This window comes from Heloderma suspectum, chromosome 4 (assembly GCF_057233095.1).
Source record: "Heloderma suspectum isolate Gila_16-S chromosome 4, 16-S_ref, whole genome shotgun sequence".
Classification (NCBI taxonomy): Eukaryota; Metazoa; Chordata; class Lepidosauria; order Squamata; family Helodermatidae; genus Heloderma; species Heloderma suspectum.
The window spans coordinates 116,266,777-116,290,922 of record NC_139461.1 but is presented as its reverse complement, the minus strand read 5'-3'; the positions used below and the strand labels follow the sequence as shown (position 1 = coordinate 116,290,922).

Sequence of the window (24,146 nt, the reverse complement as noted above, 5' to 3'; positions counted from 1 at the left end):
GTAGCAGCCTCACAACATCAGGCTCTATGGTAAGATGTTAATTGGCAAATATGCTAGAGCTGCACATGGCCACTTCTTCTTGATGGATCTACTGCAGGTATTCTCAGTAAGGCAAAGCTAGCAATAGGCCAAAAATACCCAATAGGAGTTTCTAAGAAGGGATCTCCTCGCTCACAATGTGATGTTCTTGTGACTCCCAGTTTTGTCTCTTAGCCAGCATGGGAGGCATCAACATTAGAGTGGGGCAAAAGACAGAAACTCTACCTTCTCTCCCAGCATCAGTCAGTCTGATGCTGCTCCATTCTGGAACAGATATTGGTTTTTTAAAGAAACATCTTTACCACACTTCCATCACCAACTATTCCATAAAATTATAAAATCAAAGTAATATGACAACAATGGAATATAAACATTAATAGACATAGAAAACCCATTAACTGGCAAACCACCAAGTAACCAACAATCTAAAATCAATTTAGACTAAAACTGAATTTACGATCTTAAAATATCAGAATTTCAAGATATTAACAATCTTCTGAAAATGTCTGGGCAAACAGGAATTTGAAAATTTGGCACTGAAAGGAATATAGAGTGAACTCCAACTGAATTTCTTTTGGGATATCATTCCAAACTCAGGGAGTCATGGCAGAGAAGACCCTCCCTTTTGTGGTTGTAGAAAATGGTCTTGAAGTGTAACGCCTCATGTTCCAGCTATCTATTGTGCATAGCTTTGCTGCTCTGGGCAAGTTTTCTTAGCTCCCATCTGATTGGCTCGTAAATGAATGGACATATTTACCCCCAAATTGGAAAATAGCTTGGTTTATTGCTGAACCAAATCTGGGCAGCTCTTCAAAACAGACCCCTAGCAAAACCAAGGAAATGTTTCAGTATGGCTTTGCTAAGGGACTGCTTTGAAGAACTATTCTCAGGAAAACTGGAGCAGGGGACCAAATCAACCCCCACAGGGGACCCTCTTGGTCCAAGAGGCCCAAGGAGGGAGTGGGTTTTTGTCCCACACCCTGCATTTTCTGAAGTTCAGGTCTTACACCCGGTTCCCTGGCAAGGCAGCACAGTTTTTGTTTTCTGCTTTGCTAGGAGTCTGGTTTGAAGAGTTGCCCCCTGGGAACATGCAGATGGTGGTGTGTGTTTCGTCCCTCAAGGGAACCCTTGGGCAAAGAAAGTCCCTTGTGTGTATCTCCTTCCCCAAGGAGAAAATAATTTAAAATTCTCCCCCTCCTGTAAAAGAGGCAGAAAAAAACCAGTGCCTTTTTCGCAGGGAGAGAAAAAAATTCCCGAAAATAGGAGGCAGGATTTGGCACAGCATTAGTACAAACCCCAAACTCAGGAGCTCCTGGAGCTTAGGAGACTTTGAGTTTGTGTGTAGCTCCCCCATATGGTAAGCCTCTGAATTACAAGTTGGAGACTGCATAGGCAGCTGGACATTCTCAGGACCTGGATTAATACTTCCCACCCTGGCTGTCTATTGGATCTTTTTGGATCAGAAGGGGTGTAAAAGGGCTAGGATTGCAGCCTTAATGATCTGTGTTCCCATTAAAGCTGGTTGTACAGAGTCCCAGTAATACGCAAACATGTGTGAGAGTTCTCAGCATATCATCCTAACTTCGTAGCGCAGTTGCCCACATCGCCAGAATCGCCAGCAGGTTTTCTGGGCCCATCACCAAATTTGTATTGAAAGCCTTCTTCCCTCAGCCCTCTGCAGGCATCACCCTATGTGTAATCCTGTAAGTTGTGAAAGAGATGACCAACACAATTTTAAGGATCACACTTGTGTGCACAAGCAGTTCTAGTATGCAAAGGATGAGTGTGACAGTGATCCCATGAATGTACACTGCGGTCTAAAATTCTGCTCATGGTTATGTGACCTGAACTACTTATGTTGATGACCAGTGCTTTGTACCTTGCAAAAGCTGAGAAACATCTCAGACCCAATACAGAGGAAGTTACCTAAGTTCTAGTCTCATTAAAACTGACGAGTCAAGTTAGACAAAGTCCCATTGATTTCAGTGGGTCTTAACTGTGACTTTCTCTGGATCATTCTGGCCTAATGCCAGAAATGGTCCTTTGGTCACTGTGACAATGATATTTTTTAAGTTTATTGGTGAGAACCTGAAAATTTGTTTGAATGGATTATGAATTGATTATGCAAAATACTAGTCCCAGTGAGAGTTTCAGCCACCCTCCATCTGCTGCAGCTTTGTTTTGAAACAAAACCCCACCCCCAACAAAAACGCACAGGACTGTGACCAGGAACTGGATCCTAAGGATATTTATTTGGATAGAAAAGTCAAGAACATTAAGGGTGCAATCCTATGCATGTTTAGACAGAAAAAAGTCCTACAACTCCCAGCATTCCCCAGCCAGCATGGGGAATGCTGGGAGTTGTAAGACTTTTTTTCTGTCTAAACATGATAGGATTGTGCCCTAAAAAAATTATTTTCTTCCACAGTTTAGAAATAGTTTAGGTTCGTAGCCTAAGTGTTTCCAGTGACACTATGAAGAGATAGATGACATCTATGGACATATTGTAATATTCCAGTGTTCTGCAAAATACTGAGTGTGCCTGAAATTTACATGCCCTTAGACTTCTTGCTTCTTAGGATGGCTCCACACGTGCCTTGAAAGTTGAGCCTTGTGTTCATACAGAGGATTGTACCAGACTGCCAGTGAAGGACAAGCTAGATGAGATGCCATTCACAGCTAACTGGGGAATGCTGGGAGTTGTAGGACTTTTTTTTTTTTTGTCTAAACCTGCATAGGATTGTGCCCTAAGTCTACGTTCTTTTACTGGAGTCTTTCTGGAAAATCTGTGCTTTAGGGGATACTGCTAAAATGGAAATATTTTCAATGGTCATTATTTTCAGTGCCCAGGACACACAGGCAATACACAACACATCTTCAGTGCTGAAAGGACGTGTCTCTTGGTGTCGAAATCTACATGCTATCTGCAGTATAAGTAAACCAGATGAATGGACAAACCTAATTAGCAATTAGTGAATGGTGCCTGATTCAGACCAGAACTCTGGTAGGCGGACATAGGGGGACTTTAACCCTTTGCCTTCCAGATGAGCCTTGCGCCAGATATTTCCATTGGGAAAACAACTCCCATTTTCCCCTGGAAGAATGCAAATAGCAATGCAAATAGCAAGGGTGATATGCTATGGAAGAAAGGAACACAGCAGAAGGCAAAGGAATTTGCCCCCTAAAACCTTTGCGAGGGTCCCAATCCTCATTGGCCCACACCTATATATTCTTTTTAAAACTGTATATATTTTACATACTTTCCAATACTAGCAAATCAGTGAAAACCCAGCTTTACTCTATGGTTGCTAGTTTTCTTACTTCTGAAAACATTTTTTTAAAAAAAACTCTACTACTTCATTCTGCATGTGTATGTAGAGCCAGCCTGAATCTAGAAGTCAATGGAGCAAATGAGCAGAGAGGGTTTGACCATCCATCCTTCAGAACAATTGAAGAACACACACAGAGAGATTCCACAGAATAGCATATTTATTTGCTAACCATGGGACAATGAAATATCTGGGCATGGAGATCTATAAAGAACTCAGAACAGCCTGCATTGTCTTGGCTCTGGGTATCCTCCTAAGAGCTGTTTGGACATATGCCATATTTTATAATTTCTTCTTCTGTCAGATGATTATCACACTGGTAGATCATGTTTTGTGAACTGAAAAAGCCCAAAGCAAGCATATAGCAAATGACTGTAGAAAGTAGCCGCAGATGTTAACATAAGAAGAACCCTGCTGGGTAATAGAATCAAAGCTCCATATAGTTCATCAGTGACCAGCCAGATTCTTCTTTAAAGGTTATATGCAGACCACAAAGGGAACAGATCTCATGTGTTGCTCATCTCCAGCATATTGTATTGCAGGAATGGTGGGGTACCCATGAACCTCCAGGTGTTGTTGGACTCCATCTTCCATCAGCCCCAACCATCAGGACCATTGGTCAGGGATGGTGGGAGTTATAAGGTTTCTTCACATGGAGCTTTCATCCTGCTATTGAGATTGTTCACTCATGGAAGTTTGCGGGTCCTTTTCATGATGTTGTTAACTTCCAGGGCACATCCAGAGGTATTTCCTGGTTATTCTATCTCAAAAAGATCTGGAAATAATGAGCTATCTATTTAAGTTGGATTGTTACGCTATTAAAGCAGCTACTAGATGGTGCTGTTTCATTCATCTCTATGGAACCTTGAAAATTAAAAACTTCCCCTCTCAGCAATCATGTAGTCACCATCTGCGAGCCTGCTGTAAATGCAGGAAGGCTCCCCAATGGGAGGACTGCACGTTTTTTCTTTAGTGTAAAGGCATCCATAGTCCACAAAAATCTGGATGGCCACTGGTTCTCCACCCCTAGTATATATTTTTCTGACATATATTTCCTCTGGACTTGTAGGTTCCAATTAGTTACCACAGCTGATGGGCCATGATAAATTTGTTGAATCCCCTTTAAAGGAATCTAAGGTAGCGTCCATCACCATGTCCCATTGGAGTGTGTTAACACACAGTGGGATGCCATGCCAGTTGCAACTTTGCTACACATTTCTCACAGCACCAGTTGGCCTTCAAGGTGGCCCACTGGTGGCCTGATGCAGGGAACATGAAAGTAAACCTCAGCAGTCCTCCCTATGAGGACATCCTGGCAATCTGTTATTACTCGATGCTGGCTGGGAAATGCTGGGAGTTGTAGGACATTTTTCTGTCTCAACCTGCATGGGATTGTGCCCTAAGTCTACGTTCTTTTACTGGAGTCTTTCTGGAAAATCTGTGCTTTAGGGGATACTGCTAAAATGGAACTATTTTCAATGGTCATTATTTTCAGCGCCCAGGACGCACAGGCAATACACAAAGCTTCTTCAGTGCTGAAAGGACGTGTCTCTTGGTGTCGAAACCCACATGCTATCTGCAGTATAAGTAAATCTAATTGTACAAGGTCATATGTAATAACCTCTGATTAATTACATTTGAAGATTGCAAATGTCCAGTTTATGCACTGTACTGTTTTCATTAGGCAAATTAGATTTCATCAAATTGTTGCAGATTTAGAAATGCCAGCTTGTTTAACGTCTGTGGGCGTGTAAGAAGATGACTATAAATACCAGCACCTCACAGCAGAAGAGCATCACACTCAGCTGGCAGTCTCTGATCATCACTACTGAAGTCAAGGTAAGGAGCTTTCCTTTGGACTATCTTAGGTCTCCTTGTGTTTGGTGATGTGCATCATTAGAGAGAATGACATGTATTTGACTTAAGCAGTTCTTCCAAACTGTGGTTTTGGAAGTAGGGGGTATCACAGTGTGTATCTAGCCTGAAAAAAAGTTTATTCTCAAAGATTTGGATAGTAAACCTAGGACGTATTCTGACAGATCACAAAATAGTGGACTGCTTTCTTCATCCCTTAGAGGTTTTGGATTTCATAATGACCACCCTGCCTGAAGCCAATGCCGAATTTGCTGCTGACATATACCAACGGTTGGCCAAAGAGCACCCACGTGAAAACGTCATGTTCTCCCCTGTGAATATCAACTCTGCATTGGGCCTGCTTATGTTAGGATCCGGAGCTGAACAGGCAGCTGAGATCGAGAAGGTGGGTGCAATCAAGTAGCAGAAAGGCAGCCTTCAAACTGGGTTCCTTGGCAAATGGCTTACCACCATTCTCCTCACTGTTACTACACTGTTTTATGATTATGAATTGTCCATATTTGATTAAATCAAACCATTTTACATCTGAAACTGCCTTAAGTAAGGGACGAATTGAGATGTGACAATTCTTGGCCATGTTATTATTGCAAGGCCTTAAGCCACAAACCTCAATGCTTTGCTACAAAGTTGAGAACACTACTGATAAACATATAGCTATTTCAGAGCTCTCATCTGTGTTGAGAGATCTATGTCTCAATTCCTCTCATAACAACTATTCTCATATGACCTAAACACATATACAATACATTCTGTAGAGTAGGGTGATGGTACATTTTACTTCTGCTACATGCATCTACAGTATGTTGTTATTTTGTATGATGGCTGCTGCTTAATTGCTGCTTTTTGCAAACCCTGTACATTTTCAACTCCAAAGTGTATGGGCCTTTCCATAGGAATTTAGTCCATTCAAGATGCATCTTAATGTTTTTATTTGGAAGATTTACTTTACTATTACAATCCTTTAAAAATAATCTTAAACAAGGATGTCTTAGAATGTACATGCCTGGGACGAAGTCTATACATGAGATCCCATGATCTGTGGGCATTTAATAATACTGAATTGCTTCGTTGACAATATATACACATAGAGACAATGCTTCTCCCCCCCTCCCAGTTTCTAAACCACAAAGTGACTTCTTGTTGTTAACTCAAGTTGGTTATCTAGATTCCCTAAATAGTTCAATATTCACTAATTCATGTATTGTGTGGTGAATATGTAGAATCATTCAGAAGGTTGGGAAGCATGAAGATATATATAGTATAGTCAACTGCTTGTCATTTTGTGGTATAAGAGTCATATGAACCCACCAAAATACACCTATCAAGTCAAGAAGGGCTGCTGTTGTATTATCTGAGCATCTCAAGCAATGTTGCCATTTTATTCAAGGTCCTGCACTGGGATAAACTAAAAGAGTGTGACAGACCCAGAAACCGAAGACATTTAGAAACTGCCAGAAGCTTTGGACATTCCGCAACCAGACTAAAGGTACCTACAAGAAAGCATGAATAGAGCTTTGGAGTAACCCCTGCCCCCCCCACACTTTAAATCTAACTTGCATATGCTGGCATTATTTCCAGTTCTCTCAACTTCAAATTCCATGCCAGCTGGGGAGAAATATATTTGGAGGAAGAACAGGAGCTATGGATTTTCAGTAAAATCTTTGATAAGAGTGAGGAAGTAATTTTGGCGAAAACACTCTCATCAAAACATTTAGATGTGACATTGACTTCCCCTCCTTCTGTTGCATGGGCATCAAAACATGCAACTAAGGCATGTTCACATTTCCTTTGTTGTATTATTGGGTGAAATTCAATGTACAATGAACAAGGTTTTTTTTTAGATATTTTGAAAGGTTAAGGAGGTTTTATAGAAAGGGGATTCCTTAGCCTTTTCCTTTAAGAGGGACTGAACTTGAAGTACCTATGAATGCAAAAGTTTTATCATTTCATTACAGACACAAGAAAAAATTAATATCTGCCCCAAACCCCATCCTGAACCAACACACCCCAAACCAAGACCCTGTCCTGAATCAAGTGATTCTGAACCAGCCGATTCTGAACCAACATGCCGCAAACCAAGACCCCATCCTGAATCAGGTGATTCTGAAGCAGCCCACCGTGAACCAACACGCCCCAAGCCAAGACCTAATCCTGAATCAGGTGACTCTGAACCAGGACACCCTGAACCAACACGCCCCAAACCAAGACCCCGTCCCGAATCAGGTGATTCTGAACCAGAACACCCTGAACCAACACGCCCCAAGCCAAAATCCAGTCCTGAATCAGGTGATTCTGAACCAGCCCACCGTGAACCAACACGCCCCAACCCAAGACCCAGTCCTGAATCAGGTGATTCTGAACCAGCCCACCGTGAACCAACACGCCCCAACCCAACACCCAGTCCTGAATCAGGTGATTCTGAACCAGCCGATTCTGAACCAACACGCCCCAAGACAAAACCCCGTCCTGAATCAGGTGATTCTGAACCAGCCCATCGTGAACCAACACGCCCCAAGCCAAGACCCCGTCCTGAAACAGGTGATTCTGAAGCAGCCCACCGTGAACCAACACGCCCCAAGCCAAGACCTAGTCCTGAATCAGGTGATTCTCAACCAGCCGATTCTGAACCAACATCCACCAAAGCAAGACCCCATCCTGAACCAACACGCCCCAAGCCAAGACCCCATCCTGAATCAGGTGATTCTGAACCAGAACACCCTGAACCAACACACCCCAAGCCAAGAACCAGTCCTGAATCAGGTGACTCTGAACCAGCCCGCCGTGAACCAACACGCCCCAAGCCAAGACCCCGTCCTGAATCAGGTGATTCTGAACCAGCAGATTCTGAACCAACGTCCACCAAAGCAAGACCCCATCCTGAACCAACACGCCCCAAACCAAGACCCCGTCCTGAATCAGGTGATTCTGAGCCAGCCCGTCGTGTCCCAACACGCCCCAAGCCAGGAACCAGTCCTGAATCAGGTGATTCTGAACCAACCCACCGTGAACCAACACGCCCCAAGCCAAGACCCCGTCCTGAATCAGGTGATTCTGAACCAGCCCGTCGTGTCCCAACACGCCCCAAGACAAGAACCAGTCCTGAATCAGGTGATTCTGAACCAGCGGATTCTGAACCAACATGCCCCAAACCAAGACCCCGTCCTGAATCAGGTGATTCTGAGCCAGCCCGTCGTGTCCCAACACGCCCCAAGCCAGGAACCAGTCCTGAATCAGGTGATTCTGAACCAACCCACCGTGAACCAACACGCCCCAAGCCAAGACCCTGTCCTGAATCAGGTGATTCTGAACCAGAACACCCTGAACCAACATGCCCCAAGCCAAGACCCCGACCTGAATCAGGTGACTCTGAACCAGCCCTCCGTGAACCAACACGCCCCAAGCCAAGACCCCGTCCTGAAACAGGTGATTCTGAACCAGCCCACCATGAACCAACACGCCCCAAACCAAGACCCCATCCTGAATCAGGTGATTCTGAACCAGCCCACCGTGAACCAACACGCCCCAAACCAAGACCCCATCCTGAATCAGGTGATTCTGAACCAGCCGATTCTGAAACAACACGCCCCAAGCCAAGACCCCGTCCTGAATCAGGTGATTCTGAACCAGCCCGCAGTGAACCAACACGCCCCAAACCAAGACCCAGTCCTGAATCAGGTGATTCTGAACCAGCCGATTCCGAACCAACACGCCCCAAGCCAAGACCCCGTCCTGAATCAGGTGATTCTGAACCAGAAGATTCTGAACCAAGACGCCCCAAACCAAGACCCCATCCTGAATCAGGTGATTCTGAACCAGCCCGCCGTGAACCAACACGCCCCAAGCCAAGACCCAGTCCTGAATCAGGTGATTCTGAACCAGCTGATTCTGAAACAACACGCCCCAAGCCAAGACACCGTCCTGAATCAGGTGATTCTGAACCAGCAGATTCTGAACCAACACGCCCCAAACCAAGACCCCGTCCTGAATCAGGTGATTCTGAACCAGCCCGCCATGAACCAACACGCCCCAAACCAAGACCCACTCCTGAATCAGGTGATTCTGAACCAGCCGATTCCGAACCAACACGCCCCCAGCCAAGACCCCATCCTGAATCAGGTGATTCTGAACCAACACGCCCCAAACCAAGGCCCTGTCCTGAATCAGGTGATTCTGAACCAGCCCGCCGTGAACCAACACGCCCCAAACCAAGACCCCGTCCTGAATCAGGTGATTCTGAACCAGCCGATTCCGAACCAACACGCCCCAAGCCAAGACCCCGTCCTGAATCAGGTGATTCTGAACCAGAAGATTCTGAACCAACACGCCCCAAACCAAGACCCCGTCCTGAATCAGGTGATTCTGAACCAGAAGATTCTGAACCAACACGCCCCAAGCCAAGACCCCGTCCTGAATCAGGTGATTCTGAACCAGAAGATTCTGAACCAACACGCCCCAAACCAAGACCCCGTCCTGAATCAGGTGATTCTGAACCAGCCGATTCTGAAACAACACGCCCCAAGCCAAGACCCCGTCCTGAATCAGGTGATTCTGAACCAACACGCCCCAAACCAAGACCCCATCCTGAATCAGGTGATTCTGAACCAGCCCGCCGTGAACCAACACGCCCCAAGCCAAGACCCCATCCTGAATCAGGTGATTCTGAACCAGCCGATTCTGAACCAACACGCCCCAAGTCAAGACCCCGTCCTGAATCAGGTGATTCTGAACCAGCCCACTGTGAACCAACACATCCCAAACCAAGACCGCATCCTGAAGAGGAACACCCTAAACCTTGTGATGGCAGGCGAACTATTCACCATCCATGTCCTTGCGAAGAACCAAAACCGAAGCCTTGTCCTGAAAGAGTAAGTAGTGTAATATTTGGGCAACTGGATTTTTATTCCCCCCCCCCTTTTAATGTTTAAGTGTTATCACTAAATATAGTAGAAGGTTCAATAGGACTCATGATAAGACTGAGGGGAAAGCAGTAGAGTTTTTACAAGTGAAATCTAGATTTAAAATTTGCTGCTCAGCCATCAAGTTCACTTTGTGTCTTGGATCAATCACTCTTTCCCAGGCTAACCTATCTTGCAGAATTGTTGTGGGCCTCAAATTGGAGAACCTCCATAAATGTTATCAGCTTCACTGAGTACACTAAGCTATGGCCAAGGTTGGGGGCGGGGGCAGAATTCCTTGCAAAAGACGTTTTTATGAAACCGATGCTATTCACATTTTTATTTTTGGTTAAAATAAGCAACATGATGCCAACAGAAAACAAAATTTATTTTTTTTATTTATTACATTTATATCCCACCTTTTTTCCTCCTTAAGGAACCCGAGGCGGCTTACATAATCCTCCTCCTCTCCATTTTATCCTCACAACAACAACCCTGTGAGGTGGGTTGGGCTGAGAGTCTGTGACTGGCCCAATGTCACCCAGTGAGCTTCCATGGCCAAGTGGGGACTAGAACCCGGATCTCCTGACTCCCAGGAGCCCTTTATGAATAATTTAGGCCACATGCTGGGAGTTGTAGGGCTTCTTTCTTTCTAAACATGTGTAGGATTGTGCCCTTACTGTCTTTAAATCTAGCCCATCGCTGCCAGTTTTAAAAGAGAGAAACTGAAGAAGAGGCAGGAGAACTGAGTACAGGCTTGGGTTAGTAAAGAACAGTTGTATCTCCAGTTACCTGGATTGTGACTTAATTAAGGAACTGCTTGTTGTTCAGTCGTTCAGTCGTGTCTGACTCTTCGTGACCCCATGGACCTGCGCCTTCCTGTCCTGCGCTCTCTCCCGGAGCGTGCTCAAGTCCATATTCATTGCATCGGTGATGCTATCTAGCCATCTCATCCTCTGCCGTCCCCTTCTCCTTTTGCCTTCAGTCTTTCCCAGCATCAGGGTCTTTTCCAGAGAGTTTTCTCTTCGCATTAGGTGGCCAAAATATTTGAGCTTCAGCTTCAGTATCTGTCCTTCCAATGAGCACTCAGGGTTGATTTCCTTTAGGATGGACTGATTTGACCTCCTTGCAGTCCAGGGGACTCGTAAGAGTCTTCTCCAGCACCACAGTTCAAAAGCATCAATTCTTCGGCGCTCAGCCTTCCTTATAGTCCAGCTCTCACAGCCATACGTTACTATTGGGAAAACCATAGCTTTGATTATACGGACCTTTGTCTGCAAGGTGATGTCTCTGCTTCTTACTATGCTGTCTCGGTTTGCCATAGCTTTCCTCCCAAGGAGCAAGCGTCTCTTAATTTCATGGCTACAGTCACCGTCTGCGGTGATCTTGGAGCCCAAGAAAATAAAATCTGTCACTGCTTCCATTTCTTCCCCTTCCATATGCCAGGAAGGGATGGGGCCAGATGCCATGATCTTCGTTTTTTTAATGTTGAGTTTCAAACCAGTTTTGCACTCTCCACTTTCACCCTCAACAAGAGGCTCTTGAGATCCTCTTCGCTTTCTGCCATTAGGGTGGTATCATCTGCGTATCTGAGGTTGTTGATAATTCTCCCGGCAATCTTAATTCCGACCTGTGATTCATCCAACCTGGTGTTTCTCATGATGTACTCTGCATATAAGTTAAATAAGCAGGGCGACAATATGCAGCCTTGTCGTACTCCTTTCCCAATTTGGAACCAATCGGTTGTTCCATGTCTGGTTCTTACTGTTGCTTCTTGGCCCTCGTACAGGTTTCTCAGGAGACAGGTAAAGTGGTCTGGTACCCCCATCTCTTTCAGAATTTGCCAGAGTTTGTTGTGATCCACACCATCAAAGGCTTTAGCATAGTCAATGAAGCAGAAATAGACATTTTTCAGAATTTGCCAGAGTTTGTTGTGATCCACACCATCAAAGGCTTTAGCATAGTCAATGAAGCAGAAATAGACATTTTTCTGGAATTCTCTTGCTTTCTCCATGATCCAGCGAAAGTTGGCGATTTGATCTCTAGTTCCTCTGCCTCTTCGAAACCCAGCTTGTACTTCCAGTAGTGTGGGAATTAGTTGGGCTCAATGATACCATTGGTCCCACCGGTGCTGGTAAAGCAGGAGTGGGAAACCTCTGGCCCAGAGGTTTCCCAGGTGGCCATGCCCCCGGTTCTCTGGCCCCACTCCCGTTCCCCCAACCCTTGATTATTTGGTGGTTTCCTGGCTTTTCTGCAGTTTTTCCCCATTCTAAAAGGTTGAAATGCCTCTCCTAAGGCTTAGTTCCTGGCAGTAAAAGCTTTAAGCTAAAATATGCTGGTCCCTGTGCCCCTATTTTTGTCCTTTTGTCTTTGGCCTCACCTACCACTGGAATATGGCCCTTGGGAGGTTCTCCAAAACTGAATTCATCCCTCAAGCATAGTTTTCCCACCCCTGCAGTAGAACATTAGTGCTAGAAATGAGAATAAAACAGAGATAGCAGGCAGAATGATAGTATTGGAAGGGAAGAAGTCTTGGACAAAGGAAAAGGGTTGATTCCTCCACCCACTCTTTCAGTTTTACAATGCTGGTGCTTGTTTCTAAGTCTGTGGGATTGTCTCAACCACACAAGAAGACTGGAAGTAGAAATAGCTGAACTAGAAATAGCTGAACTAGTTATGGCTTGGAGAAAAGAAGCATCAAAACATGTGTCAGGGACTATCAGCCAAGTGTTGTTAGACCTAACCTTCTTTTACTATTATTAGTGTGTTCCAGACTATGCGTGTGAGACACCAGAGGGGGTCCTTACTGCATTCAGCAAAATCCTGGCAGCTCTTAACAAACCCAGCACCAACTATACACTGAGTTTTGCCAACAAGCTGTATGGAGACCATGACATTGCCTTCATCCGGGTAACTCTAATTTTTCATTATATAATTTTTTATTTTGTTTCCCAATACAATCATTCAAGAGAGTTACAATACTTCAGCTTAACATATACATAGTGTATCTATAGCTGATCAATCTCCTGTCCGGAACCTATTCCAATAATTGATAAATGGTAGCCAACTTTATTGGAAAATCTGAATAGAGTTCATTCTTCCCTCCCATGGCACCATATAACTTGTTGTTTTATTCATCACCATGGCAGTCCAAGGCTTCTTTTTTCATTGTACCAGAGATGGTATGCATATTGATTGTCAAGCTTTTCCTACGAGAATCCTTGGAACTCACCATATAACTCACCATCACCATTACATTGTTAGGGGCCTGAACTTTAATATCACCCAGGTAACTCTAATTTTGAACCACACAAGTAGTCTATTGCATTGTGGGACCCACTGACAATCTGAACTTGACTGAATTGTAGCATAAGTGTGTTTGTCTTCTACCAGCATAGGTAAAAACTGTGCCTCCTTCCCAGGCCACCAGAGGGAACTGTTACTGTAATGACTGCCTGTTCTACAAAATGCTCCACCAGCAAAATCTAAGATAGTTAACAAGTAGCAAGGCCTTTTAAGTGGTTGCCCCAGCTTTGTGGAACTCCCTGCCTAAGGAACTCCATCAAGCTATATCTCTCTTGCCTTTTAGGAGGCTGACAAAAACATTTCTATTTGCAGAGCCTTTGAGGGCATTAGGCTGTACTCTTAATAACTCTAAAGTTAGCTAGATCCTTCAGAATATTTTTCTGTATGGTTATTGTGCTGTTGACTGATCTATGTATCCATTTTTTCTCCTACCTAGAAATTCATTTTCTCTGCTTTGAAACTGTGCTGGACAGAAGTACAGGGAGCTGATATGTATAATGCCCCAGAGGAAGTGAGGAGAAACATAAATGCTTGGACTGAATTCCAGACACATGGTAAGAGTGCACCATCCACTGACTGCTTCTTCCTGTATTTAGAGAAACATTTGACAGGATGATCCACAATTGTTGCTCCTCATATGGCTGTTCTAAAACCCAGCAACCAACTGAATATCTGTTGGAGCAATTGAAAAGGCTTTTTCAAGACTGGTAAAGGCATTTCTTCAATAAGGATATGTATGTTTCTTCTGTGAAATTTTAGTGTGGTATATACTTTCCTCAAAACCTGGGGAAAACAGTCAAATGAATATGAAGTCCTTGATCTACTCAAGCTGCTCCATTGAACTTCCATAAATAGTGCGCTACAAGTTGTATGGCCACTTAGGGCTTTTTCTACATGAGTCATTTATCATGTGCTCATCATTCCCTACGCACGGTTGTTTACAGGTTCTTTCGATGACAACATGACCCTCTGGCTTTGTTTCAGTGTCTAAAGAGCAGTTTCCACGAGTTATTTTAGAGCAAGGGAAATGTGGCATTTAATTGTGAAAGTGAAAGAAAGCGCTTTTACTTGGGTATTTGTGCTATTCCGCCAAACTGCAGTACCACCTCGAGGTTACATAGCAGAAAAGCAGGCAAGAAAATGTGCTCAGATCTCAGTTCTGCAATGAAACTGGAAGCAGATACAGCAGATTAACAACCTCATGTAGAAAAGCTCGTAATATCAAAAGATGGCAAATCAAAATGCACTGTACCCATTTCTTTGTAAGGTGAAGTTAAGGATCTCTTCCCCAAGGACAGCTTTGATCATCTTGCTCAGCTGCTACAGGTGAATGCTCTCTACTTCAAAGGACAATGGGAAGTCAGGTTTGACAAGGAACTCACAGCAGAAGCCCCATTTTATATACATGATACAGATGAGGTGAGTTATATACACATATAGGCTCTGTCTTCCTGTTTTGTAGAGCCATGGGGAGGAACTGGATCAATGGCTATCTTGAACCTTTCAGCAGGGATGTTTTGAGAAGGTGTGAGAGTTGTGTTGCTCCAATGGGCTGTTGGTGCAGGCAGTTCTGAAAAGTGCAAGCTAATGCAAAAATGATCATTCGGCTATTTTGGGTGGGGATTATGGCTGTCACACAACTCTGGCCCACTTGCACTGGCTGCCTATATGCTTCCTAGCTCAATTCAAGGTGCTGGTTTTAACCTATAAAGCCCTACTCGGCTTGGGACTGCAATATCTGATGGCACACCTCTCTTGAAACGAACATACACTACATTCAACATCTAAGGTCCTCCTCTGAGTGCCTCCTCCAAGGGTAACTCGGAAGGTGGCAATGAGGGAGAGGGCCTTCTCAGTGGTGGCCCCCCATCTGTGGAATGAGCTTCCCAATTAGGTCTTCTTGGCACCAACATTGTTATCTTTTCGGCACCAGGTTAAGACCTATCTCTTTTCCCAGGCATTTGGCAGCACATGAGGAGTTTTAATCAGTCCTGAATGTGTCTTTAGTTTAGGGATGTCAGAGAATTCCGCCACAGATCTCGGTGAGGCCGAATGCCAGTGCATTCGGCCCCCCGAACTCCCTGGCGAAACGGCCTGCCCCCCCGCCCCCCACGGATTCCCCCCTGGGACGAGACTTACCTGGGGCGGATGTTCCAGATGGCAGCGGCTCCAGCGGCTGGTCTTCCGATCAGCTGCCGCTGCCGCAATTTGCAGTCTGTTCCCCCCCCCCATTCGTGATAGGCTACATAAAGACTTACGTAGCCTATCACGTCTGGGTTTAAAAAAAAAAAGTATGCAAATGGCGGCGTTCCTTATTTTTGGCCATCTTAGTCTACGTAAATATTTACGTAGACTAAGACGGCGAAAATAAGGGGGAACGCAAATAGCGTAGCGGACGCTATTTGCGTTCCCCCTTATTTTCGCCATCTTAGTCTACATAAATATTTACATAGAGTAAGATGGTGAAAATAAAGGAGAATGCAAATAGCGTCCGCTACGCTATTTGCATTCCCCTTTCTTGTCTTCGTCTTAGTATACGTAAACATTTACATAGACTAAGATGGCCAAAAATAAGGAACGCAAATGGCAGCGGCCGTAGCTGCCGCCATTTGCGTACGTGTTTTTTTTTTTTTAACCCAGACGTGATAGGCTACATAAGTCTTTACGTAGCCTATCATGGCTGAATTCAGGGACACAAATGGCGGCGGCTACGGCCGCCACCATTTGTGTCCCTGCTAGCCAGCGGCTGGATGTCCGGCTGTGGGCGGAGCCAGCTGGCGGCTCTGCGGAATCCCCACAGAGTGGAGCCGGCTGGCGAGGATTCTAGGGGGAGGGATGGAGCGCCTCCCCCCCAGCGGAACCCGGCGGAGCCAGGTAAGTGGGGTTTCGTACATCCCTACTTTAGTTATGACCGACTGTTCTTTTTAGTTATTTTAGTTGTTTTTAGTTATATGTTGTTTGTGTATATTGTCTGTGCGATGATGATGATGATGATAACAACTGAAGGTGCTTTCACTAAAAAACCATTGGAATCACTGCGGCTTAACTCAGCCGCTAAGGGGCAGTCCCACTGATTTCAACAAGAAATAAGCAGGACTTATACTAACAGTTTTTAGAGGATAAAACTGTTTGCTCCACTGCTTTATTTTCTCTAGGAGTTTTAAGCAACATTGAATCATTTAGCCTTGCAGTCAGCAGTAAGGATCATTTCCCCTTTGCATGAGAATGTTGGACTTGAGATCCACAGCATTATGCTTTTTTCATGTTTCCTAATCTAGAATAAACACCAGACCTCAGGGCTTCCCTCACAATCTTGCACATCCCACTATTTCTGGGGAGTCAGAGGATTCTCAAAAATGTTCTTGATGGATTGTGTCCATTGTTTCTGGTTCTTCTCTTTCTGACATACACAGATGATCAATTGGTTTTGAATATCACCATTATAAGTTAGAACCATGATGCACCATCAAAAAAGAACCTGCTTCCAAAAGCAAAAGAAGTTGTTCTTCACTTTTAAAATGTGCACCTTTATTTCTTTCTCTTGTCAGAGAGACTGCCCAATGGTGCAGCTGATGCACAGGAAAGGTGTGTACAATGCAGCAACTATTGACATATGCGATGTGGAGGTGCAGGTGCTTGAAATCCCCTACAAAGACAATGAGCTGAGCTTCTTTGTACTGCTACCCACAGATGACAGTGCTGAATCTCTTCAACAGGTAATACATATTCTGACTCCTATGACAATATCCACCGTCTTTATCTATGTAACCCTTATGTGGACTGAGCCAGCACTTCACCCATCTCTGGCCATCTAAGTAACCAGATGATGTTGGTGCAAAGGTCCTTCTTATTCGCTCTTGATCTAGTGCAGCCACCCTCGCTTTGCAGTCATGACTGGATCTTGGGTGATCTTGAACTGAAATGATATCGCTGCACTCTCTATTTGTTCCTCTAGCTGGAAGATGGACTTAGCCATGAGAACCTGCTTGACTGCTCCTCTAAACTGAAGCCTGAAGAGGTGGATGTTGCCATTCCCAAGTTCAGCATGGAGAAGAGCCTCTATCTCCAGGAATACTTGAATCTGCCAGATCTGACCGATCCTCAAAAAGCCGATTTCTCCAGAGCAACAACAACAGAAGGCGTAGCTCTGACCCAGCTTGTCCACGATGCATTCCTTGAGATCGATGAGGAGGGCGGGGAGGCAGCAGAGGCACCCCGTCGCCTTCGGGATAGGCGACCATGTCGGGATCCTGTGCCGTTCCGATGTGATCATCCTTTCTTGTTTTTTGTCCAGCACAATGGCACCCAAGCCATCCCTATATTTGGTAAATTCGCTAAGCCAGAATAAAAGAAAATTTCTGATCCATGCAACGAAATCAATGGAAAACGAATACGGAAAACGCTTTTTTAGAAACATGCATTCTTTCTTCTCTTTGCCTCAATCTCTGCAATGCGAATCCCTGCATAAATGTGGGCAAAGAAATCTAATATTTGGTGGTGGGCCTAATCTCCATGGGATGACAATGATGTTTGACGGCTTTTTCTTGCCCTACCTGTCTGTAGTTTGCTTCTCCCACCAGGAGGCAGGTAAATGTCACTCTCTTTGGAATCCGCTTCCTGATTCAAGTTGCTACATTGTTTCATACTACAATCTACCTGAATATTAGGGATACATCTGTATGGGATCTACTGCTGTCAACCTATGTACACACTGACCTGAGAGCAAGCCCTATTGAACTTAATGAGACTTACTTCTGAGTAGAGTTGCATAGGATGTCAACACTGAAAATCTTTCTATGTAGCTCTTGAGACTAAGGCATTTCTTTGAAACACATACAACTCTATTGCCCTAGTTGCACAGTATCTTAATAAACAAAGCATGTACTTAAATGGTGGTTATGTAGTTTTTCACTGATGGGTATTTTGCAGAGTATATGTTCTCAAGCATTATGATGGCTAGTCTCCCCAGGGCACTGAAACAATAGCTTAAGCCCCGCTAATATGAAAAAGTCAAACTGTGACACAAGAGGCAAATACTTTGAAGACAATTTCATGATGATGAGGGTGATGATGATGATGATGATGATGATAGCCTATCAGACTACATGAGGTTATATCTTGTTAGGTACCATTCCGTTTTGCTGCTGGAGCGCATGGTCAGTGGGAAATCTGGAGCTCTGCAGTCTCCTTTGGCCTCTGAGCCTTTTTGGAATGGAGAGCCAACCCTTGGTTTTGGACACCCTCAGCAAAATGCTGCCTAGTTAATCGCACTGCTTACTTGGTATGGCACTGCCTGTGGCAGCAACTCCTCCACCATGGGACAGAGAGAAGATGGTGGCTGCTGCTTTTCCTTCTATTTTATTTATAGACTGCCTTCCGTATGATGTTCATGGTGGTTCACCTCCAAACTGGTTCACATCCAGATTTGTACAGCTGACGGATGTGGACAAGAGCCTTGGAGTAGGGATGTCGGAGGAATCCATCCAGGGGATCATATCCACCCAGCTCTTGGCAGCCTGGCTCCCCAGATTCCGGCACGCCTGTCCTCGAGCTGGCCCGACTCAACCTGTGCAATCTGGGTCAGCTTGCGGACTTCCATCACCCTGTGCACCCCTCGCACTCTCCTTGCCAATGCTGACATCAGCAAGGACAGCAAAGAGGAGTTTGGCATGGTGTTGCTGGTGACAGCAGCGGGGAGGGAGAACTCCCGTCCTCCCTGGCATCGCTGCCTGCTTCCACCACTGTGCACCAACCCCTCATGCTCTCCTTGCCAATGCCAACCGTGGCAGTGGGGGAAGCTTTCCCCTCTTTTATAGAAGTGCGTTTTTTGCACATTGCAGCCTAATTTGCACAAATAGCAGCTGTGATTTATGAAACTGCAGCTGTAATTTGCAGGAAAACGCACTTCCAGAAAAGGGGGGGGGAAGTTCCCAGATTTCAGGAACAAACCCCCATCCCAGCTTGCAAATGCAAGCTGAGCTGGGGTCTCTGGGGAAATCTGGCAAGCCCCCAAGGGCACAGATTTCCCCATGATGGCCATCCCTACCTCAGAGATGAGAGACCACATGTGTGCTCGACCACGCCTTTCCTAACTATAAAAGCTGCCAGGGAGTGGGTATTGCCCATATGTAAAGGCACTAGTGAATGTGGCCCAATCTACACTTCCTGTCATTAGGGATGGTGCAGAATTCTGCCACGGACTCCAATGAGGCTGGATTGTAAAGGATCTGGCCCCCTGGAGTCCGTGGCAGAACGGAAGACTTACCTCCACTTCCCCGTGGAATCCTCTTCGGCCAGATCCTCCAGCTCTGGATTGCCAGTGATACAGCCACCATGCCGTATCGATGGCTGAAGGAGACTGACTGCGACTGCAAATGGCATCCAGGATGCCATCTGCGGCCATAAAGGCCTTAGTTTAAGGTAAATGCAGCCATTTACGGCTGCATTTACCTTAAACTAAGGCCTTTATGCCCCTTCATGGATCACTGCCTTGTTGTGGTGAAGGGGCTTGCGTAACTCAGTGAAGCCATAAGCTATGACATGCAGGGCCACCCAAGACAGACAGGTCATGCTGGAGAGTTCTGACAAAATGTGGTCCGCTGGAGAAGGAAAAGGCAACCCACTCCAGTATTCTTGCTAAGAAAACCCCATGGAACGTATCACAAGGCTAAAAGATATGACGCCGGAAGATGAGCACCTCAGGTTGGAAAGTGTCCAATATACTACTGGGGAAGAGCAGAGGGTGTTTCCAAGTAGTGCCAGAAAGAGTGAAGCGGCTGGGCCAAAGCTGAAAGGACACTCAGCTGTGGATGTGTCTGGTGTAGGGATGGCAGAGAATTCCGCCACGGATCTCGGTGAGGCCGAATGCCAGTGCATTTGGCCCCCCGAAATCTGTGTCAGAATGGTCTGCCCCCGCAGATCCCCCCCGGGATGAGACTTACCTGGGGCGGATCTTCTGACTGGCTGCCGCCGCCATTTCCAGTCTTGGTAAAAAAAAAGAAAAAAAAGACGTTATATGCTACGTAAAGATTTACGTAGCCTATCATGGCTGGGTGGGTTAAAAAAAAAAAGACGTGATAGGCTACGTAAATCTTTACATAGCCTATCATGGCTGGGTGGGTTTAAAAAAAACAACAACCCGCGTACGCAAATGGCGCTGGCTACGGCCGCCGCCATTTGCGTTCCTTCTTTTTGGCCGTCTTAGTCTACGTAAATATTTACGTAGACTATGACGGCAAAAATAAAGGGGAACGCAAATAGTGTAGCGGGGGCTATTTGCGTCCCCTTTTGATTCGCCGTTTTAGCCTACGTAAAGATTTACTTAGGCTAAAACGGTGAATCAAAAAGGGATGCAAATAGCGCCCACTACGCTATTTGCGTTCCCCTTTATTTTTGCCGTCATAGTCTACATAAATATTTATGTAGATTAAGACGGCCCAAAATAAGGAACGCAAATGGCGGTGGCCGCAGCCGCCGCCATTTGCGTACGTGGTTTTTGTCCCCCCCCCAGAGCCCTTCGCGGCCGGAAATCCAGCTGCGGACGGCTCTGGCCTGGCTGGGCCTGGCCGGCTGCTCCACAGAGCTGCCGTGGAGCACAGCCGACTGTGCAGGATTCCAGGGGGGAGGAACAGATCGCCTCCCCCCCTGTCGAGGATTCCAGGGGGAGGGATGGAACGCCTCCCCCCCCCACCATCAACATAAGCCGCGGAAAGGTAAGTGACTTTCATACATCCCTAATGCAAAGACATCCAGGAAAACAACAGAATGGAAAAGACTAGAGATCTCTTCAAGAAAAATTGGAGATCTCAAGGGAACGTTTTGTGCAAAGACGGGCATGATAAAGGAGAAAGAAGGCAGGGACCTAACAGAAGCAGATGAGATTAAGAAGAGGTGGAAAGAATACACAGAAGAACTATACAGGAAAGATCTTAATGTCCCTGATAGCCATGACAGTGCGCTCACTGAACTTGAGCCGGACATCCTAGAAAACACTCAACAGTGGCCACAAGACTGGAAAAGGTCAGTTTACATTCCAATTCCAAAGAAGGACAATGCCAAAGAGTGTTCAGACTACCATACAATTGCACTCATTTCACACGCCAGCAAGGTGATGCTCAAAATCCTACAAGCTAGGCTTCAGCAGTATGCGAACCGAGAACTACCAGAAGTACAAGCAGGGTTTCGAAGAGGCAGAGGAACTAGAGATCAAATCGCCAACATTCGCTGGATCATGGAGAAAGCAAGAGAATTCCAGAAAAATGTCTATTTCTGCTTCATTGACTATGCTAAAGCCTTTGTGTGGGTCACAACAAACTGTGGCAAATTCTTAAAGAGATGGGAGTACCAGACCACCTTACCTGTCTCCTGAGAAACCTGTACGAGGGTCAAGAAGCAAAGGTAAGAACCAGACATGGAACAACCGATTGGTTCAAAATTGGGAAAGGAGTACGACAAAGCTGCATATTGTTGCCCTGCTTATTTAACTTATATGCAGAGTACATCATGAGAAACGCCAGGTTGGATGAATCACAGGTCGGAATTAAGATTGCCGGGAGAATTATCAACAACCTCAGATACACAGACGATACCACCCTAATGGCAGAAAGCGAAGAGGATCTAAAGAGCCTCTTGTTGAGGGTGAAAGTGGAGAGTGCAAAACTGGTTTGAAACTCAACATTAAAAAAACGAAGATCATGGCATCTGGCCCATCATTCCTTGCATATGGAAGGGGAAGAAATGGAAGCAGTGACAGATTTTATTTTCTTGGGCTCCAAGATCACCGCAGACGGTGACTGTAGCCATGAAATTAAGAGGCGCTTGCTCCTTGGGAGGAAAGCTATGGCAAACCAGAGCCAGGGCCTGCAGGAGAAGCCACCACCACCACCACCACCGGGGAAGAGGCGTGCTTGCCGCCGCTGGGCCTGCTGCTGCCGCCGTTGGGCCTGCTGCTGCCGCCGCTGGGCCTGCTGCCGCCGCCGCTGCCACCACCACCAGGCCTTCCTTGTGGACTTCTGCCTGGCAGACCGCCAGTCCCTGCGGGATCAGGCCCCCAGGTACCGAGCCAGCTGTGCTGCTCCACCTGCCCCTCCCTGGAGGGGCTACATAAGCTGGCTGGCTGAGGTGGCCTGGGAGAGCCAGGGCCTGCAGGAGAAGCCACCACCACCACCACCGGGGAAGAGGCGTGCTTGCCGCCGCTGGGCCTGCTGCTGCCGCCGCTGGGCCTGCTGCCGCCGCCGCTGCCACCACCACCACCAGGCCTTCCTTGTGGACTTCTGCCTGGCAGACCGCCAGTCCCTGCAGGACCAGGCCCCCAGGTACCGAGCCAGCTGTGCTGCTCCACCTGCCCCTCCCTGGAGGGGCTACATAAGCTGGCTGGCTGAGGTGGCCTGGGAGAGCCAGGGCCTGCAGGAGAAGCCACCACCACCACCACCACCACCACCACCACCGGGGAAGAGGCGTGCTTGCCGCCGCTGGGCCTGCTGCTGCCGCCGTTGGGCCTGCTGCTGCCGCCGTTGGGCCTGCTGCTGCCGCCGCTGGGCCTGCTGCCGCCGCCGCTGCCACCACCACCAGGCCTTCCTTGTGGACTTCTGCCTGGCAGACCGCCAGTCCCTGCGGGATCAGGCCCCCAGGTACCGAGCCAGCTGTGCTGCTCCACCTGCCCCTCCCTGGAGGGGCTACATAAGCTGGCTGGCTGAGGTGGCCTGGGAGAGCCAGGGCCTGCAGGAGAAGCCACCACCACCACCACCGGGGAAGAGGCGTGCTTGCCGCCGCTGGGCCTGCTGCTGCCGCCGCTGGGCCTCCTGCCGCCGCCGCTGCCACCACCACCAGGCCTTCCTTGTGGACTTCTGCCTGGCAGACCGCCAGTCCCTGCAGGACCAGGCCCCCAGGTACCGAGCCAGCTGTGCTGCTCCACCTGGCCCTCCATGGAGGGGCTACATAAGCTGGCTGGCTGAGGTGGCCTGGGAGAGCCAGGGCCTGCAGGAGAAGCCACCACCACCACCACCACCACCACCACCACCACCACCACCACCGGGGAAGAGGCGTGCTTGCCGCCGCTGGGCCTGCTGCTGCCGTCGCCGCTACCACCGCCACCAGGCCTTCCCTGTGGACTCCTGCCTGGCATTTTTAAGGGGATTTTAATTGTTTTGTTTGTTTGTTTTATTTTGTTGGGGGGGATTTTGTTGTGTTTTTAGGGGTGGGTAGCCTGCCTGATAGGTGGGAGCGAGGGGGCATGTGTCCACCTGATGGAGGCAGTGGGGGGAGTGTTGGGGGCCAGAACATACCGAGGCTGGGCGGCAGGCGCTGGCAGAGCGCTAGGGGCAGGCCATGCCAGGTAAGGGGAACAAGGGAGAGATGTGTAGTATCTATCCCCTGCTCCGGGCCTGTCCAGAGCCAAAGGATGGCTGGGGGAGGCGTGACCCCATCTTCTGGCCTTCGTTTGCTGCTCTGCAATGCCAGGTCTGTTACCCAGAAAACCTCCCTCATCCATGACATGATCCTGGATGAGGGTGCAGACCTGGCATGTATTACGGAGACCTGGCTGGCCGAGGCTGCTGCTCCAACCCTTGCAGCCATGTGTCCAGCTGGATTTTCGTATGCACAGCAGCCGAGGGCTGGGGATCGGGGAGGGGGAGTGGCTGTTATCTACCGAGAGTCCTTGGTCTTCACCAAACCCCCTCTCCGGGAGACCAAGGTTGTTGAG

General features: G+C 47.0%; 1 protein-coding gene across 1 annotated transcript; it reads left to right on the top strand.

Annotated features, from left to right (window-relative positions):
• Nucleotides 1–5,162: 5,162 nt before the first annotated feature.
• Nucleotides 5,163–18,331, top strand: LOC146347346 (uncharacterized). Its single transcript, XM_084850503.1, has 9 exons — nt 5,163–5,207; nt 5,444–5,628; nt 6,631–6,729; nt 7,199–10,108; nt 12,902–13,048; nt 13,881–13,998; nt 14,712–14,863; nt 16,993–17,160; nt 17,400–18,331. Exons 2-9 carry the CDS (start codon nt 5,461–5,463, stop codon nt 17,790–17,792), a joined length of 4,155 nt encoding a protein of 1,384 aa, XP_084706629.1. The 5' UTR covers nt 5,163–5,207; nt 5,444–5,460; the 3' UTR covers nt 17,793–18,331.
• Nucleotides 18,332–24,146: the final 5,815 nt, after the last annotated feature.

Bases quoted from the DNA above. Each gene is read 5' to 3' on its own strand.
- LOC146347346 (XM_084850503.1), top strand. From the start codon at position 5,461: ATGACCACCCTGCCTGAAGCCAATGCCGAATTTGCTGCTGACATATAC. The intron at 13,999-14,711 runs GTAAGAGTGCAC...TTTCTTTGTAAG, and splicing joins GACTGAATTCCAGACACATG to GTGAAGTTAAGGATCTCTTC. The intron at 17,161-17,399 runs GTAATACATATT...TTGTTCCTCTAG, and splicing joins GTGCTGAATCTCTTCAACAG to CTGGAAGATGGACTTAGCCA.